The sequence below is a fragment of the Zootoca vivipara genome, chromosome Z, assembly GCF_963506605.1.
Source record: "Zootoca vivipara chromosome Z, rZooViv1.1, whole genome shotgun sequence".
Taxonomy (NCBI): domain Eukaryota; kingdom Metazoa; phylum Chordata; class Lepidosauria; order Squamata; family Lacertidae; genus Zootoca; species Zootoca vivipara.
Window position 1 is genome coordinate 23,069,141 of NC_083294.1, and position 18,453 is coordinate 23,087,593.

General features: G+C 42.5%; 1 protein-coding gene across 1 annotated transcript in view; it reads left to right on the plus strand.

The window, feature by feature from the left end:
• TRPC5 (transient receptor potential cation channel subfamily C member 5) overlaps positions 1-18,453 on the plus strand; it is a 167,827-nt gene that overhangs the window by 66,424 nt on the left and 82,950 nt on the right. The window contains exon 3 of the mRNA XM_035112475.2: positions 15,368-15,889. Coding sequence (XP_034968366.1) covers positions 15,368-15,889 — 522 coding nt within the window. The remainder of the gene's footprint in view (positions 1-15,367; positions 15,890-18,453) is intronic.

Here is an 18,453-nt window from a genome sequence, read left to right on the forward strand (position 1 = left end):
TCAGGGGTCCCTTTACCTTTACCTTTAATAGTGTGTGTGTGTGTGTGTGTGTGTGTGTGTGTGTGACTGCTGGTATAAGAAAAAGGGTGCAACAATAATGCCCCTAATCTCTTACATGGCACATTGGATCTAACACTGGATCTCTTCTCTCTCTATAGCACTTGCGGTTAATTGATTTCTCCATTATTCCGAATCCTCTGGGGAAAGATTGTGGTTCACTGGCAGAGCACCTGCCTTGCATGCATGAGATCCCAGTTCCAATCCCCAGCATCCCTGGGCAAGGCCAGTACAGACACTGAAGGACCAATGGCTGCTTCCTGTGTTTTCTACTGAGATGAGCAAAATATAGCAACTGCACTACTGCGGTAGGCAGGAGAGCTGAAATGATAATTCTGATAGCTGAGGGCCCAATCTGTGATTGGTTGCCTGGGTGCCATTTTCTTCTAAGAGCATCCACCTACTTCCCTGATTTGGATTACAGCTCTGGAGCAAGGGGTGTGTATAGCAGCATAGCTCAGTGGCAAAGCACCTGCTTTGCATGCAAAAGGTCCCAGATTCAATCCTCTGCACTCCCAGGTAGGTCTGGGAACACCTGTTGCCTTGGAGAGAGATGCTATCAGTCAGGATAGACAGTTCTGAGCTAGATGGACCAATGGTCTGACCCACATTCTTACAGTATGTCCCTTATTGTGTGGGGAGGCTCATAGTGAAGCAAAGCCTTCTTGTTAAGAAAGCTACACTAGACAAGTGTGTGGGGAAGCTGGCCTGAGCTGCTCCATGGTGGGGCAAAGTTAAAGGCAGAGCCTTGCAACCCTTAATATTCATGCTGTCTCTTCGTGCCTGTGATGCCTGAAAGGGGGTTGACTTCGAAAGTTCAATAGCCTTCCATGTTGTGTAAGCTCACAGGCTCTTACATGAGCACATAAGAAAAGTCCTGCAGGGTCAGGCTAATGGCCCATCCAGTCCAGCCTCCTGTTCTCATAATGGCCAACCAGATGCCCATTATGGGAAACCTGCAAGGTGGACTTAAGTGCAATAGCAACTCTTCCTACCTGCAGTCTCCAGCAACTGGTATTCAGAGGTATACTGCCTCAGACATTGGTGGGAGAACATAACAGAAAATAACACTGTAGCATAACTTGGGTTATCCAAGTTGGTGGCCATCACCGCCTTCTGCTTTTTTGCTATACGCACAGCACCCACACTTCCACTTGTGCCATGCCTAGGAAGCAAAGGTCAGGGTATTCTTCTGCTTGACCCTCACTTTCTAGGCACGGGTCAAAGTGGTTTCCTCCTAACCCTCCTCCTTTTGCAGGAAAAACCGCTCTTTAGCAATTGTTGTTGTTGTTGTTTAGTCGTGTCCGGCTCTTCGTGACCCCATGGACCAGAGCACGTCAGGCACTCCTGTCTTCCACTGCCTCCCGCAGTTTGGTCAGACTCATGTTGGTAGCTTTGAGAACACTGACCAACCATCTTTCCCAACCACTGTCCAACCATCTTTCCCAACACTGGGTCTTTTCCAGGGAGTCTTCTCTTCTCATGAGGTGGCCAAAGTATTGGAACTCAGCTTCATGATCTGTCCTTCCAGTGAGCACTCAGGACTGATTTCCTTAAGAATGGATAGGTGTGATCTTCTTGCAGTCCATGGGACTCTCAAGAGCAGGCATCCCCAAACTCCGGCCCTCCAGATGTTTTGGCCTACAACTCCCATGATCCCTAGCTAACAGGACCAGTGGTCAGGGATGATGGGAATTGTAGTCCAAAACATCTGGAGGGCTGAAGTTTGAGGATGCCTGCTCAATAGTCTCCTCCAGCACCATAATTCAAAAGCATCAATTCTTTGGCGATCAGCCTTCTTTATGGTCCAGCTCTCACTTCTATACACCACTACACATCTTTAGCAATAGAGTGGAACAAATGGTAATTCCGGGGGAACCTAAATTGCCATTGGGTCCAGTTGAACACTAAAGAGTAGTTTTTCCCAGGGAGGAAGTAGCAGGACAAGAGGAAGTACAAATAAGCCTGAAGATCTGTCAGGTAACTGGAGTCCTGCCTGCCTACCCCCCCCCATCATTTTTATTTACAGACATTTGCACCTGTGTTCAAACTGAGAGGCTATCAAACAACATAATTTTCTGTTACAGCGAACAGCAATAATATCCAAACTATGCAACAGAGAAGTATATTTTAATAGGTGGCTGTTGCTGTTGTTGGCATATGTTAATAATCTGGTTTTGGGGCACTGAACTCTTTTTACAGTCTTAACAGTAAAATGGAGTACATACTGAAAAGCTATTTTCAGCTATCTGGATTTATTTGAACGTGGTCTCGTCTGCTGTTCCTATTTTTATGTTACCTCCCCCCGTGCAGCCTGCACCCCACTATCTCTACATTACATAAAGGAAATATAGCAGAGGGCTTTAATAACTGGAGGTGTGGTACTATAAAGCATGAAAATTGTCACTGTAATAAACTTCCCTAGTTTATTACAACCACTAAAATTAGAAATCATGAGCAGAAGAGAGGGTTTAGCTGTTCTGTTGCTTTAAAGCATAAGATGAGGTACCTGCTACTTTGTAAGCTATGGGCCCTGCAGTGAAATGGAATGAAATCCTGCAAGCCTTCCTCTTTATTGGTGAAGAACTTCCCAAGTAAGGCATAGAGGGAAGACACACAAACCTAATGGAAAATGTTAAACTAAAGTTTATTATGATTGGCCCCCTTTGGCAGTGGAGGCTGCTCCATCCGGGCAAATAGGGTGCCGTCCCACCAACTTCAATCTGCCCTCTGACAGCTCCACCTGTCCTGCCTTCTTCCTTGCAACCAGCCTAGGGAGCAGCACTGTCCATCAGACTTCTCATCCTGTTAATGTGTTCCTGGTAGCCTAGTTGCTGTGCTCTGAGCTTCCATACAAACCTCAAAGGCAACTTCACATAGAGCACATTACAGTACAGTAAGCCCACAATGAACAGACATTCAGCTTTACTGCTTGGCCAAAAAAATTAAAAGGAAAAGGGACGGGCACCTGGGGCATCACTTGCTATTGAACCCAATGGCTTTTTAGTGTATACATGATTTTGGCTTTAGACACAATCCCCGGACTGTAGCCCCTGCATAAATTGCAGGCTTACTGTAATTCAGTCTTGAGGTTATCAAAGCTTGGGCCACTGTGACCAGAGCATTCCTGTACAGAAATGACTGTGGCTGGACAAACCACCAAAGCAGACAACAAGGCCCTCCTAGTGCTAGAAGCCCCCTTTTGTGTTGTGTTGCAGTTAGCAAAGCCCCCCTTTTGCGCCCATCAGAAACTGCTGCACTCTGTCCCCAGGTCCTCCCCAGTGGTGGGAGGGAATGCTCAGATTAGAAGGTCCTTTCACGTGGCACTTCATTGCATGCATGAATTTAGAGCACCCCAAATGCTGAAAATGACTGCCATGTGTAGAATGGATCTTCTAGGTAATCAGACTTTCAAATCTGCCCTACTTTGCAGAGAAACACCCTCTATTTCAAGGGCTGTCCAGTGGTCTTTCATAAAATGTAGCTATGTACATGCAGGTGTATGAATGCAATTTTTTAAAAAAATCTTGTCAATTAAAAATAAATTCAATATATCTCACTGTACTGAGGAAGACAGTAGCCAGGCAGCTTCCATGCCTTCTCAATCTGCTGACCAGGTGCCAGCTACTTTGAAACTTCAATGCTATTTCTACCCTCTGTTCTTAGGGGTTCAGAATCTTTAAACTAGGCCATGCCTTACAATGAAAGCACAAGGGGTTCCCCCAATGAATCCTAAGAACTGCAGCTTGTTAAGGGTTGTGAGAATTATAGCTCTGTCAGAGGTAAACTGCAGATTCCAGGATTCTTTGGGGGGAGCCATATGCTTTCAATTCAATATGGTTTAAATGTGTGGTGTGGATGTTATCCTAGATTTGGATTGGGTAGCCGTTGAGGATGCCTTCAATATAGGACTGACCACTGGGAAGTAGAATAAATGAGCACCCTTGTTTCTTGTCAGATGTAATGGTGGACTGGTTTAAGTCTTTCATTACAACATGTGAGAAAAGAGAAGGAGGTGCAGAAGGGAGCATATGATCACAAAGTTCACTTTTAGTCCAATAAACCATGGTTTGTTGGACTGAGATTGCTATGTCTGATCTGGACTGAAGAGAAAGAGGGAACCAGACTTTAACTACATAACTCATTTAGATGCCACAGATGAGTACATAAAGCTACAGTTAACTCCCCAGTGTAAACCTTTCTTGACTTTTAAGACTCTGTATATACTGATAGATTAAGTGACAAGCATAGCTGCCAAGTTTTCCCTTTTCTCGCGAGGAAGCCTATTCAGCATAAGGGAAAATCCCTTTAAAAAGGGGGTAACTTGGCAGCTATGGTGACAAGATCCAGTTCTCAGAATAGTGATCCAAATGAGTACAGATGGCACTTGCTATTCCTTGATGGTGTAATGAATGGAGCAACCTTGCTTGTGAAAAGGCATAAAGAATCCCATTAGACCCATGGACTTGTTTCAAATGTAATGCCAAACCATGGTTAGGCACTACATATATGGACTTTGAATGGAACTTGGGCTCATACACATACCCCCTTAGAATGTAGACACTTAGAGATTGCTGTTGTTGAATGGTATGAAAATTGTTTAAATAAATATACAGTACAAAATTCAAATAAATGAGGTGCTTTCCTTGTTTTGAGGCAAACCATAGCATACCATTTTGTTTTATCCTGCAAGTCAGGAGTGGTCACCAGTGTTTGGTTTTGGTATCCAATCCTGCTTGACATAGCAAGCACAAACCATAGTTTGCTAGCATGGTTGAAACAGTAAACCATGAGTTGTCTCACAGCAGCAAAGTAGGGACAGAATTACCATGCATTAAGAGTGGGTGTGTGAGATCTCAAGGCTCCTTTAAGGCCCATTCTCAAATGCAAAGCTTTTTAGGGATTAAATCTGTACAGTTAAGGTATCTTTAGGTTTCAGTCATTAGGCTGTTACTCAGCACAAAACATCACAAATGTGAGTCTGAAACCTGCTTGGTGTCTAACAAGAAATGATGGTGTGATCACACCTTTAGCTTGCTATGATATCATTTTGAACCCCTCTGGACTGAGTCGTGTGATGTGTCAAACTACTTTAAGAGAATAAAGATGAGTGTGATAATAATAAACCACTTTGTGTACAGATGGCAAAAAATAATAATTGAATGCAGAGCTGCTAACATTTCTAAAAAAGGTTTGTCCTCTTTTTTTTAACATGAGATCTGACTGTGTCATTCTCTGAAGGTTCCTGCTCAACAGCTCATGTCAGGAGAACTGGCAAAAAGAAAAGAAAAGAAAATCTTATTCAGGTCATTCATTGAAAATAACCTTGGGAGAACTGTGCAGTTCTTGGAGTAAAATAATGTATTCCTCTGTCTCTGTAAAAAGAAAAAGAAAAGAAAAAACTAAAAAGGAAAATGAGCTGCCCTAAACACAAGCTAAACCTGTCAGAGCAGCATGGATCCATGCTCTGTTAAGAACTGAGAATTAGCAATTTACAAACCATGCTTTGTCAGATGTTGTGTTATCAGCAAAGGCTTTTTCTTTGTAATGATGGCTTTGCAACCAGGGGAGTCATTAACTGAAAATTGTGTTTGCAAACTGTCAAGGTACGACATAAAACCCTCAAAAACGCCAGAAGTGTTATAGTTTTTGACCTATATGCTGTCCTTACCTTGTTGTCATGGCCCCAACCATAGGATTTTACTGGGTGCGGTGGATGACGCTGCTGAGGGCAAGACTCAGGCTACTTCTTTGGAGTGAGAGTTGTCAGTATCTTATTTACTGTCCTACTGCCTAGATGCAGGAGATGTGCCCTGTGCAGTACTTGCATCTTGCCAGCCTTGCAGGTCAGAGACCTCAAAAGCTGGCAAAGTGCTTTTAACAACTCTACCTGCTCCTCCATGAAGGCAGAGTGAACTAAATTACAGATCTTGTCATCCCTTATAAAGCTTTAGCTCCATGCTGAGACAACATCTTCTGATAACTACCATAAGAGGAGAGAATTGCAGCCAGCAGGGCTCATTTGGAGCTGTCCAGCGTTCTGTTTTTGTTTGCCTTTGTTTAGGAAAGCATTTGTCAAGACTTCCCTTTCTTTGCCCAACTTTGCCTGCTTTAACTTGGCTTTGCCTGACTTGGCTAGGCTTTAGCTGCTGGATCTGACCTTTCCTACCTTATCCATTTACTCACCTTGACTTGTCTTCACCTACATGGTTCCCCTGTAAGTATCTGACTTACAGCACTTGGAAGACAAAAGAAAAGCAGACAAATATGCAGCCATACAATCACCTTAACTAACAGGGAAGGACTAACAGGAAGTGGGATGTGGGTAGCACTGTGATCTAAACCACTGAGCCTAGGGCTTGCTGATTGGAAGGTTGGTGGTTCGAATCCCCGCAACAGAGTGAGCTCCCATTGCTTGGTCCCAGCTCCTGCCAACCTAGCAGTTTGAAAGCACATCCAAGTGCAAGTAGATAAATAGGTACCGCTCCAGAGGGAAGATAAACAGTGTTTCCGTGCGCTGCTCTGGTTTCACCAGAAGCTGCTTAGTCATGCTGGCCACATGACCTGGAAAAACTGTCTGTGGACAAACGTCGGCTCCCTCGGCCAGTAAAGTGAGATGAGCACCGCAACCCCAGAGTCGTTCACGACTGGACTTAACTGTCAGGGGCCCTTTACCTTTTTAACAGGGAAGGAAGCTGCAAAAGGGAAATGGATTCCACTGAAGTCCAAGATTAATGTTGTAGTAAAGGAGTGCCATGTCTTTTCTGACCAAGTAGGGGTTTCATTTAGAGTGCACTTCTTCCCCCTCAGCCCCCAAATGTGTCTGATCATATACAATGGGGGTGCATCTGACTTTGCTGTACACATGGAATAACTGCTGTTATAAACAATTCATTATGCAATCTTATAAGCATCTGATCAAAAAGAAGCCCATTAAGTTCAAAAGGAGTTATTTCAGCATTGTGTGTATAGAACTGCAGTCTAAGGCTACAATCACATACCTACCTACTAGGGAGTGCGCACTACTGAACTCAGTGAGCTTACTTCTGCCTTGCATGCAAAAGGTGCCAGGTTCTATCTCTGCCATCTCTAGGTAAAACTGGGAGGGACTCCTGCCTGAAACTCTGGACAGCCACTGTCAGTCAGTGTAGACAATACTCAACTAGATGGACCAAAGGTCTGACTCATACATATCTATGTTGCTAGATATGTATAGGATCATGCTGCAAATGATCATCTTTATCAGGCTTGCACATACTCTGAAAGTGCACCAATGTATCACAACCTGATCCTGAACATAACTAGTCTTAGCATTTGGACTTTGCTGAATTACACATTTCTCCCACTGCTGTATTTTCCCTCTTCAAAATCTGAAATGACCCCTCTGCTGAGAAGTCTCTATCCCCACTCCCTGCCCCCATGCGTAGGCAGACAAGGTCAGTCTATTAGTTAAGCAGAAGCATGCTTAACATCAAACGGCAGGCTTGGACAACAGCCCGGATTGGAATGACTTAACAACATGGGAGTTGCTGCGTCATTAAACTCTAAACGATAGACTTGGACAACAGCCCGGATTGGAAGATTGGAATGAAGTCAGGAAAACCTGCACTGGCAAATAGTTGAAAAAATACATATTTACAAATAAAGCTGTATTCGATGGATGAAAGGATATATGATTTCTGACATGATTGAGAATCGCATAGCCAGGGACGGAGAACTTTAAAGTGTTGAGATCAGAATGTAGAAAATATGAGAACAACAAGAAGAAGGCAGGAATGAAGATATTGGAGATATACTTCAAGAGGTCCAGACTATGGGGAGCCTGGAAAAAGTAATAATTAATAATTTGAACTGTAATTTGGTTTTTTAAATTTTAGTTTATTGTTTTTAATTGGATTATGATTATGGATATGTTAATTGGATGTTTTTATTGGAAAATTAATAAAAATGATTTTTTTAAAAAAGGAGAACTTTTCAAAGGCTTGTGAACAAGGCAAGATTTGACTTATGAGCTTCTTGACCTTCAATTCATACCCTAAGCCACTATGCTTCAGAAGTTCTCAGTGGTCTTTTTGATGGGCCCTCCCTCCATCCCATCAGCTCCAAAGCAGTCACAAACAAGCTCTGTGTCAGAACACTTTTCCTGGACCTTTCTTTTTTTACCGTGTTCTACACATTGTGTGAAGACAACCCTGAGGTGTACCCTATGGGGTAATCCAGCTAATCCTGACTCTTTCATGAATGTAATTTAATTGTACGCATATTTCCAAACATGCTATTTAGTGTAGAAAAAAGGCAAGTAATGAGGGAAATTGAATATTGCACAGTGTGGGGAATGTGGATAGAGAGAGTTTTTTCTCTCACTCCCTCATAACATTAAGAACCTGGAGCCATTCAGTGAAGCTGAATGTTGGGAGATAGGTTTATTTTTATTTATTTAGTTTATTTATGTACGACTGTCTGCACAAGCCCCGGGGCAGTATACAACAAGTCAAAAAAGTAAAAATTCATTAAAATTGCACAACCCAAAACAGCATGTGCTGACAGATCAATGAATGACAATTACTAATAGTGGCAGCAATCAACTTTCTCTTCCCCCAAACACCACCTGAAAAAGGGGTGTCTTGACTAACTGCCTAAAACCATAGAGCACTGGGGCCAGGTATACCACAGTAGGGAGGAAGTTCCACGTATAAAGAGCCACCATTGAAAAACGTCATTTCTGGTTCTCCACACCACATACCTCAATATGTGGAGGGACCATCATGAGGGTTTCATCCACTAATCCTCAATTATGAGCAGGTTAATATGCAGAATATGTCCTTGCAAATATTGGTGTCCCAAACCATTTAGGTCTTTGAATGTCAAAGTAAGATTCAGTACAGACAAAAGGAATCACTTATTCTTGCAGCACATGGTTAAGCTATAGGATCCATTTTCACAATGTGTGGTAAAGGCCACCATCTTAGATGGCTTTGAAACAGAATGAGATAATTTCAGAGAGGGTGATGGGTCTGTCTGTGGCTACCAGTCATTGATGCAGAGGCCCCATCCAGGTGCTGTTGCGGAATGGCAAGATAAATGGCTCTTGGGGATTCTGCGGAAATGCCACGATTGTATTTGTTGTCATTTGGTTTTAATATTATTTGTAAGCAACCTTGGGAATTTTATACCAAAAGGTGGTGAAAACAGGTAGATTAAAGATCATCAGGTTTCCAAAGGGATTCCTATTATTATTATTATTATTATTATTATTGTTATTCCAATATTCATTAAAACAATACAAAGCATCTTCAAATCAATCCAAGTACATTCGTTTGCACTTTTTACATATTCCATTGCTTAACTATAGAAAATCAAAAATCAAAATTGCGAAACATCAAGAAAAAAGAAAAAAGAAAGAAAACAGAAAAAGTATAAAGAAAAAAAGAAGACAAAAGAAAAAAAGAAATAGAAAGAAAGAAAAGGGGGAAAAATTCAAGTAAAAATAGGTTAAGGTCCATACAGAAAAAAAGTTCATCTCAAAACATAAAGCTTCCACCGCTTTCAGCACAGTAATTCATATTACATCTTAATCCTCCTGTCAAGTAATGTTTTAATATGAATCCAACCTTTAAGCCTATCCGACAATCATAATCTTCATAAACTTCTCATCCTTACAAGGTTATTCTAAACATAGCCGTGTTTTAGTCCCCTTGTCTGTTTTCTTTAGATAGTCGTTTAAGCATTCCCATTGTTTTTTAATCCTGTCTTTTGGTTTTTGTCGTATTATATCTGTAAGTTTCGCCAGTTCCAGGTATTTGCATAGTTTATTTATCAATTCTCCTTTTGTTGGTGTAAGGGTTCCTTTCCAATTTTTGGCAATTAACATTCTAGCGGCTGTCGTCGCATATAAGAATATATTAGTTCTATCATGTGGTATATTGCTACCTAGGATGCCCAGGAGATAGGATTCTGCTTTTTTAGAGAAAGATATTTTTATTAGCTTTTGAATTTCTGTATGTAGCATTTGTCAGAACTTTTGCACCTCTGGGCATGTCCACCACATATGGAACAGAGATCCGACCGCACTTTGGCACCTCCAGCATTTGTTGTTCATATTTTTTATTCATTTTCGCTAGCCTGTCCGGTGCCAAGTACCATCTGTGATGGAGTTTCATAAAATTCTCTCTTAGAGAATAGCAGGCTGTAAACTTTATACTATTCATTCAAAATTTCTTCCAGTCATCTAATTCTATTTCATATCCTATATCCTGTTCCCATTTGCACATATTTTTATTTTTCACTTCATGTTTTATTTCTGATTCTTCTAGGAGCCTATACATTTTTGAAAGTAATTTTTCATTGCAATTCAAAATTTCTTTTTCAAATCATGTTATTTTGTTTTCGAATCCCCTTGTTTTGTTTTTTTCTTTCTCAAATGTTGCCTTAATTTGAACATATTCCAACCAGGATACTCCTTTATCTTTTAATTCCTCATAGTTTTTCAATGTAATATTTCCATTTTCATTTTCCGTTATGCTCATTTGTATCATTGATTTGGAGGGGATTAGACAAATTGATTGAGGGTAAAGCTATCAATGTCCACTAGCCCCAACGGTTATGTTCCACCTCCATTGTTGGGTGGCAAGATGCCTCTGGATGCCAGTTGCTGGGGATTGCAGGTAGGGAGGGTGCTGTTGTGCTCAGGCTCTGCCTATGGGCTTCTCTTAGGCATCTGTCTGGCCACTGTGAAAGCAGAATTTTCTACTGTGATGGGTCCATCATACTATGATGGATCTAGCAGGGTTCTACTTAGGTTCTTATATGTTGCATTTTTAGGTGTACAGCTAAAATGGGTGAGGAAACACAGGCACTTCTCTTCTCAGTGATTCAGGCACTGAGGTGGGATGTTCTGCAGAAGGCTCTCCATAGAATGCACACTGGGAGGTGCATCCAAATGAGTGCAATGGGAGTAGAACGGCAACACCTGAACATTCAAATATGCACCTGAATGTGGATCAAAATGTGAATCCAAACAAGCGTCCCATTAAGAGCAGTGGAGTAACTAGATGCAATCTTCACTTTACTGTGCATCCAATTTCCACCCCCTGGAAATCAATAATGTATCTGAGGAACCTTGAGTTTCAGCAGCTAGTCAAGGTTGTGGGGAAGCAGGAGGGGAAAGGAACAGATATTGCACATCCCAAGTCTCAGCGATTTATATATTTTTACAGATTAAATAGCACTCTGCTGCCACTGAGATCTTTTTGACAATGCTTCCCATGAAGTACTTTTGACAGTCACAAGGCAAATGTGTGCAGCATTCACCTGCAATTAGTCACACTTCAAGGAGATGTGGCTGTTTGGTTGGAGAGGTCAGGTGATGTGCAGAGCTCTGTGGATATTTGTCGATGCTGGCAGAAAACTGAACTTGCCAGGTTACAAAATGGAATTGCTTGGAAAGGTTGCTGTGCGCTTACGTTTCAGCATTCTGAGCACCAGATGTCGATAATAAGGCCACAACAGGGGATGCATTAAAGCCTCAGCCTTAGCTGCAAGGTACATTGATAGCTTAATAGCACAGCACTGTGGTGCCGGCAGCTTTTAGACTATTTACATCTCGTTCTCTTTCAAGCGTCCCTCCCTCTACCTTTTAAAGTGGAGGTGTTCAGGCAACAATTCCTTCTAAATAACAGCTTGAACTTAACACTAAGAGAACAATAAGAGTGTAAAAGGGCTGTGTAGACTTTTTGATTGGCCATTTCCCCAGGTATTGTGAAGCTTCCAGTCTGATAAATCCCAGATATATTTTTAACACTAGAACATGCAGACGTCCAGTGAAGCTGAATGTTGGGTGGTTCAGGACAGACAAAAGAAAATTCTTCTTCATGCTGAGCACGGTTAAACTCTGGAACTTGCTCCCAACTTGGAGGGTTTTAAAGGAGCATTAAACAAATTCACGGAGGAGGAGAAGGTTACTAGCCCTGGTGAATATGTTCCACCTCCACTGTTGGAGGCAGTATGCTTCTGAATACCAGTTGTTGGGAACTGCAGGATGGGAGAGACTTGGGTCACATCCACACCATGCATTTAAAGCACTCTTATACCATTTTAATAGTAATGGCTTTCTTAAAGAATTCCAGGAACTGTAGTTTGTTTAGGGTGCTGACAGTTGTTAGGAGACCTATCACAGGGATACAATTCCCTGCACCCTTATCAAAGTCCCAAGATTCTTTGGGGAAGCTGTGATTGTTGCAGTAGATAAGAGTGACATAAGAGTGATCTAAATGTAGAGTGTGGATGTGTCCTTGTTCTTTGCTGCCCTGGAGAGCAGGGCTAGATCTAAAGGGCTTAACGTACAAAAGGATAGGCTTTGAGTTGAACACTGGGAGAAAGTTATTGATGCTAAGACCTGTCCAAACAAAGCAGGGCTGGGGAACATGTGGCCCTAAATATGTTGCTTGGCTAAAACTCCCACCATTCCTGACTATTCACAACAACAATATTAATAGTGCATCCCATGGAAAAAATGGGTGTATAACCTAAACACCAATATAAGATAAAGCACCACCTCATGAACCCCTGCCAGGACTGGCATTTTGAACTCCAAACTCCATATCTTCTCTGTTCTACATCACACTGTCTCTGAACTTTGAGCTGCCTGGTAATGAAATGTCTCTTAATTTCATCAGCTACTCCAGACATTGCTTCTGCTTCTGTCAAATCAACTTAATATTGACTGAAGTGTTGAGTGAATATTCTGCAGTAATCCATTCAGGTCTTCGGGTGGCTTGGTGTTGAGATGGCTAGAGGCCCAGGCCATTGTTGGAAGGTGTTGAGAACTCAGTCCAACCTCTCTGGAGGCATATTATGTTGGTATAACATTAATGAAACTGGCGGAAGTGAGCAGTGACTGAAAGATGAGTCTTACTTACAGCAATACTTCAGTCTGGAGATTTTGTACTTCCTTGGCCTGTGTGAATGGCCTGTTAGTCTGCAGCGTACTTGGCACATTGGTCCCATTCTTTCAGTATCTGTTTTATTTTTATTTTTTTTAAACATAATTTTTATTGATTTTACAAATTACAAAAGATGGTACATACATATACACCTTTTCCACCTTCTTCCCACCCCCCTCCATGGGTCCTCCCCTGCCACAGAAGTATCCCACGCAGGTGAACAGTCAGAAGTGGTCCATTTTATGATTGGATTTCTGTCCTCCTCCCCCTCCCCTGCCCCCGAAGCCCCCCCTGCCACCAGGGAGCTCCAGTGAACCAGGGCAGTACGCAGGAGTTCATCCATCCAACCATCTATTGTCATACCAAAAAAAAAAGAAAATACAAAAAGAGAAAAAGAGAAAAAAGAGAAGAAAAAAAAAAGACAAAAAGGAAAAAAGACAAAAAAAAATTCATCATAATTGTTAAATTCATAATTGTTAAACCATATTTTGTGGGCTTCCCCACCCTCCCCCCTTCCCCGGTTTTCCTCCCTTATTTATCATCTTCAACAGTTTCATAATTCATATTTTATAACATACACCTTTATATCTTGTACCACTTTTAAACTAACTATTATCATTTTCGCCTATTGTCCAATCACTGAGAAATCAAACTCCCATTTTTTCTTCCCGTGCCTAATTTTTACCCCTCTATAGGCCTCCATATTTTCACCTTTTTCCAGAATCAATTCACTTTTTAAACCTATAATTATTCCCAAACTAACCTTACACCCCCCCCGAGTACCGGCTCCACCCCACCAATCCAGCAAGTTCCATAGTCAGCAGTCCAGTTATAGTCCTATTAACCCATCCTTACAATCACAACTTCACTTTCCCTTCACCCCACCCCCTGTTTACAGTCTTTTGCCATCCAGGCCTCCATATCAGACCCCTGAGCTTCTTCTCTTCTCTGCTTAATTTTTCCTTCTTCCCTGTGGTCATTCTGGAGTTCCAGTAAGTCCAATCGTGCCCCCCTCGAAGGGGAGGCACTCCATCCAACTTTTTGTAGAGTAAAATCATCATTTTTTTCGTGATGGGCTTCATTTTGTGTTAAGTCATCACAGTCCTCATCATTGTCATTCTCACATTCATCTTCTTCAGTTTCAAAAGCTTCATCTTCTAAGAAATCATATTCTGCCATAATCATCTGGAATTGTTGCTGTAACACTTGCCGTTGTGTCTCCTCTTGACATAGTTCTATTCTTGCTTCCCACATTAAGGTCAAAACAGTCCGCTGAAACTCAGGCGGGTACCTTTTTGTTGACATAGTTCAGTCCTGTCAAGGTCAAACCTTGTCACATGGGGTGGAATATAATCGCAGTCTATTTTCTCGACTCCATTTTAACAAGCTGGCTGCATTCTTAAAAATAAAGTTCGAACTCACATTTCAAAAGTATATAAACCAAAAAAGAATTTCCAAAAAGTCCAGAGATAAAGATAGAAATAGAATTTAACTATAAATCCTGATCAACTCACTGGATTGTCTGGGCTGCCGGCTCCCGAGGAACAGAAAGGTCTTTCTTAGTCTTAACTTCTTTCTGCAGGGCAATCACAGCCACAGTCTCTCTCCCCTTTTACCCTGCATTTAGGGGAGATTCTCTTTGATGCCTTTGAGGAATCCTTTTAAGTTGAAATCTTCTGTTTACGGCTTCGGGTTTCTGTTTACTGTCTCTTATGTTACCGTAGGGGGGGGTGGCTTCCTCTTTTCCCCTCTCTCCCAGGTCCAAATTGTTGCCTTAATTTACATTCCAAAGAATCCAAATTACTCACAGTCTATTCATTTGCTGAATGTTCTTTGAAGAATTGGCCACCTCCACTTCCCAGACTCGCAGCTTCGCACTCTCAGAGCAGCAATGTCAGCCTGTCCGCCGCGGTTCACCTCCTCGCTCTCGGGGGCTTAAACAAAGCCGATCCGGGGAGGAGATAGCCCGCTTTTGGCGCCGCCAGGCAAAATCTGTCCCCAAAAAGCTCGATTTGGGGCTTTTAAGGAGGTTTCGCTTCGCTGGAACGATTCCCTCCACCTCTGAAGCGCCGAGGTCCGCTCCGCTGTGCGGACCCCCGTCTGAGCAAGATGGCGTGGTCAACCGGAAGCCCCTTTCAGTATCTGTTTTAAACCCATGAATGAATGAATTAGTTATTCTAAATTTATTAGAGCTATTTCTCTCTGGGTGTCACACAGGAAAATACCGAGACATAAAATCACAAAACCCAGCACAATACTATATGTCCTTTATATCTTTTTGATGTCCTTTATTATGCATGTTCCTGATCTGCCATGATTTATACGGTTTCTGAAAGAAAGATCTTAACTCATTTATTCATTTTGTGCAGGTCCCCACATTGATGATGGACACTCAGTTTTCGGAGTTCACCCCTGATATAACCCCCATAATGCTGGCGGCTCACACCAACAACTATGAAATCATCAAGCTGCTAGTCCAAAGACGGGTCACGATCCCACGCCCACACCAGATCAGATGCAATTGTGTGGAATGCGTCTCCAGTTCTGAAGTAGACAGCCTGAGGCATTCCAGGTCAAGGCTGAATATTTACAAAGCTTTGGCCAGCCCTTCATTGATTGCCTTATCTAGTGAGGACCCAATCCTGACGGCCTTCCGGCTGGGTTGGGAGCTAAAGGAGCTCAGCAAAGTGGAGAATGAGTTCAAGGCTGAGTATGAGGAGCTTTCACAGCAGTGCAAGAGGTTTGCTAAAGACCTTCTGGACCAGGCACGGAGCTCCAGGGAGCTAGAAATCATCTTGAACCACAGGGATGACCAGAGCGAAGAATTAGACCCTCAGAAATGTCATGACTTGGCAAAGCTAAAGGTAGCAATAAAGTACCATCAGAAAGAGGTAAGGGCTGTTTTCCTACTTGGGGGTGGTCCAAAACTCTATGCATATGTCATGGGCTAGAAGAGCATTCCCCAAACCAATACCTCCACCCTGAAAAGTTCTTGCTAGACTCAAACTCCCATCAGCACCTGCAGCCTGCATGGCCAAGGTTAAGTAGTTATATGAGTTGTGGTCCAGTAACATCCGGAGGGCACCAGACTGGGGAAGGCTGGGACAGCATGTATTTCCAGGCGGGATGTAACATGCTCTTTACAATCAGTAAATGAAGAGAGTGGTGGTCTACCATCAATAAATATTCCCTGGGCAGATTATAACAAATGTAAATAAATTCATGATTTCGAAATTTACAATTTCTTTGGTTTATTGTAATGGTTCCTTAACTTGGGGTTCTTGGTGTGGTCTTCCTGAGGGAAAAGTCATAGTTAATTAGTCAAATTTATCCAGCAGCACAGTGTGGGTTGCTGGTGCCCAGGGTGGGATAAATGTTGTGCCCCCATGGTGGACTAGGCAGCTCGGGGGGGGGGGGCACATGGAGCCTGCACGGAGGGAAAATAGAGCCCTCCTCCATCCAACTCCTCACCCGCTGCCTCCATCCACCTTCCCTGCCACGCCTCTGAATTTACCACCTGTGTGGAAATCTACTGTGAGATTGCTGTAAGTCATAGTGACTACAAAAATCAACTCAACAGCTGAAGCTTACACCCTCTAATGCTGGGGGGAATTAGGCCCTGGGCGATTTAAGGAAAAATCTACCTTCTATCCATGCCTTTTGGCATTAAAAAAACCTGGCTTCTGACTTGGTCCTGGATAAAGTATCATGTTGCAGCAACCATGGATGCTTGGTGGGTCTGTGACTCTAATGGTTCATATGATAGTGAGGCAAGCTACTTTTGTTATCCCCCCCCCTCTGAAACAGAATTCCTTAAAGTGTCTTTTGCTTATTAAGCTGTATTTTCATATACAAAGGGTCCTATTTGGCTTTGTACTGGTAGTCTCTTAATAAAGGATTTGTCATTGTATATTGGTGTGGATTCTTAGGGCAGGCATCCCCAAACTGTTTTGGCCTACAACTCCCATGATCCCTAGCTAACAAGACCAGTGGTCAGGGATGATGGGAATTGTAGTCCAAAACATCTGGAAGGCCTGTCTTAGGGTAAGCTTTGTCTCCTTATCTGGCACCTGGCTGTTTGGTTGTTGTTACTGAGAAACTTGTGGGCTTGGGGCTCAGGGGACCTTATCTTGATTGCTTAGTGGGAATTTAAACCCTAGGTGAATATATTTTTATTCACCTAGGTCAGGCATCCCCAAACTTCGGCCCTCCAGATGCATAGCTGCCAAGTTCTCCCTTTTTTAAAGGGAAATTCCATTATGCTGAATAGGCTTCCTCGCGAGAAAAGGGAAAACTTGGCAGCTATGTCCAGATGTTTTGGACTACAATTCCCATAATCCCTCACCACTGGTCCTCTTAGCTAGGGATCATGGGAGTTGTAGGCCAAAACATCTGGAGGGCCGCAGTTTGGGGATGCTTGACCTAGGTCATATACATTGTTTTAGGCTATATCTGTTGCAATTTTGGGGTGGGGTGGGGGACAGAGTCTGTCTTATTGTTACATGTTAGTTTGAACTTTGCATTTTTTATATTGCTTTGTGTAGAGAGCTAGTGTGGGTAGTAGCTGGGAGTGTCAGACTAGGACCTGAGAGAGACTAGGGTTTAAATTCCCACTAGGCAATCAAGATGACCATGGCTCATCACTGCCCCTCAGTGACCATGGGCTCATCACTGCCCCTCAGACCAACCTACCTTACAGGGTTGTTGTGAGGAATCAATGAGGAGGGGGAGAACCATGTACACCACATTGCACTCCTTGGGGAAATGAGTAGGAATATAAATGAAATAAATAAATATAGGGAGGACAGGGCATGAATAAATTATTATTATTATTATTATTATTATTATTATTATTATTATTATTACTGAATCAGAGCAAATAACAATTTAGGTTTTCTGCAAGAAATGGAACTCTCTTTAAGGCTGAATCAGGAAGTGTGGATGCCCAGAAGAAGCCCATAGGCAGAGCCTGAGCACAACAGCACCCTCCCTCCCTCCCTGCAATCCCCAGCAACTGGCATCCAGAGGCATCTTGCCACCCAACAATGGAGGTGGAAATAACCATTGGGGCTAGTGGGCATTGATAGCTTTACCCTCAATCAATTTGTCTAATCCCCTACAAATCAATGATACAAATGAGCATTAGGAATCCCTTTGGGGACCTGATGATCTTTAATTTATCCGTTATCACCACCTTTTGATATAAAATCCCCAAGGTTGCTTACAAATAATATTAAAACCAAATGACAACAAATACAACCATGGCATTTCCGCAGAATCCCCAAGATCCATTTAATTAAAACCACTGCACACCAATTAAAAGCCATTAAAAGCCTGGGGAAACATAATTCTTTTTGACCTAGAGCCTAGTAGTAATTGATCATGGCATCACACAAGTGTGTTCCATAGCTAATGTGCTTTGACAACAGTCACATCCACTCTTATGGGCCATTTT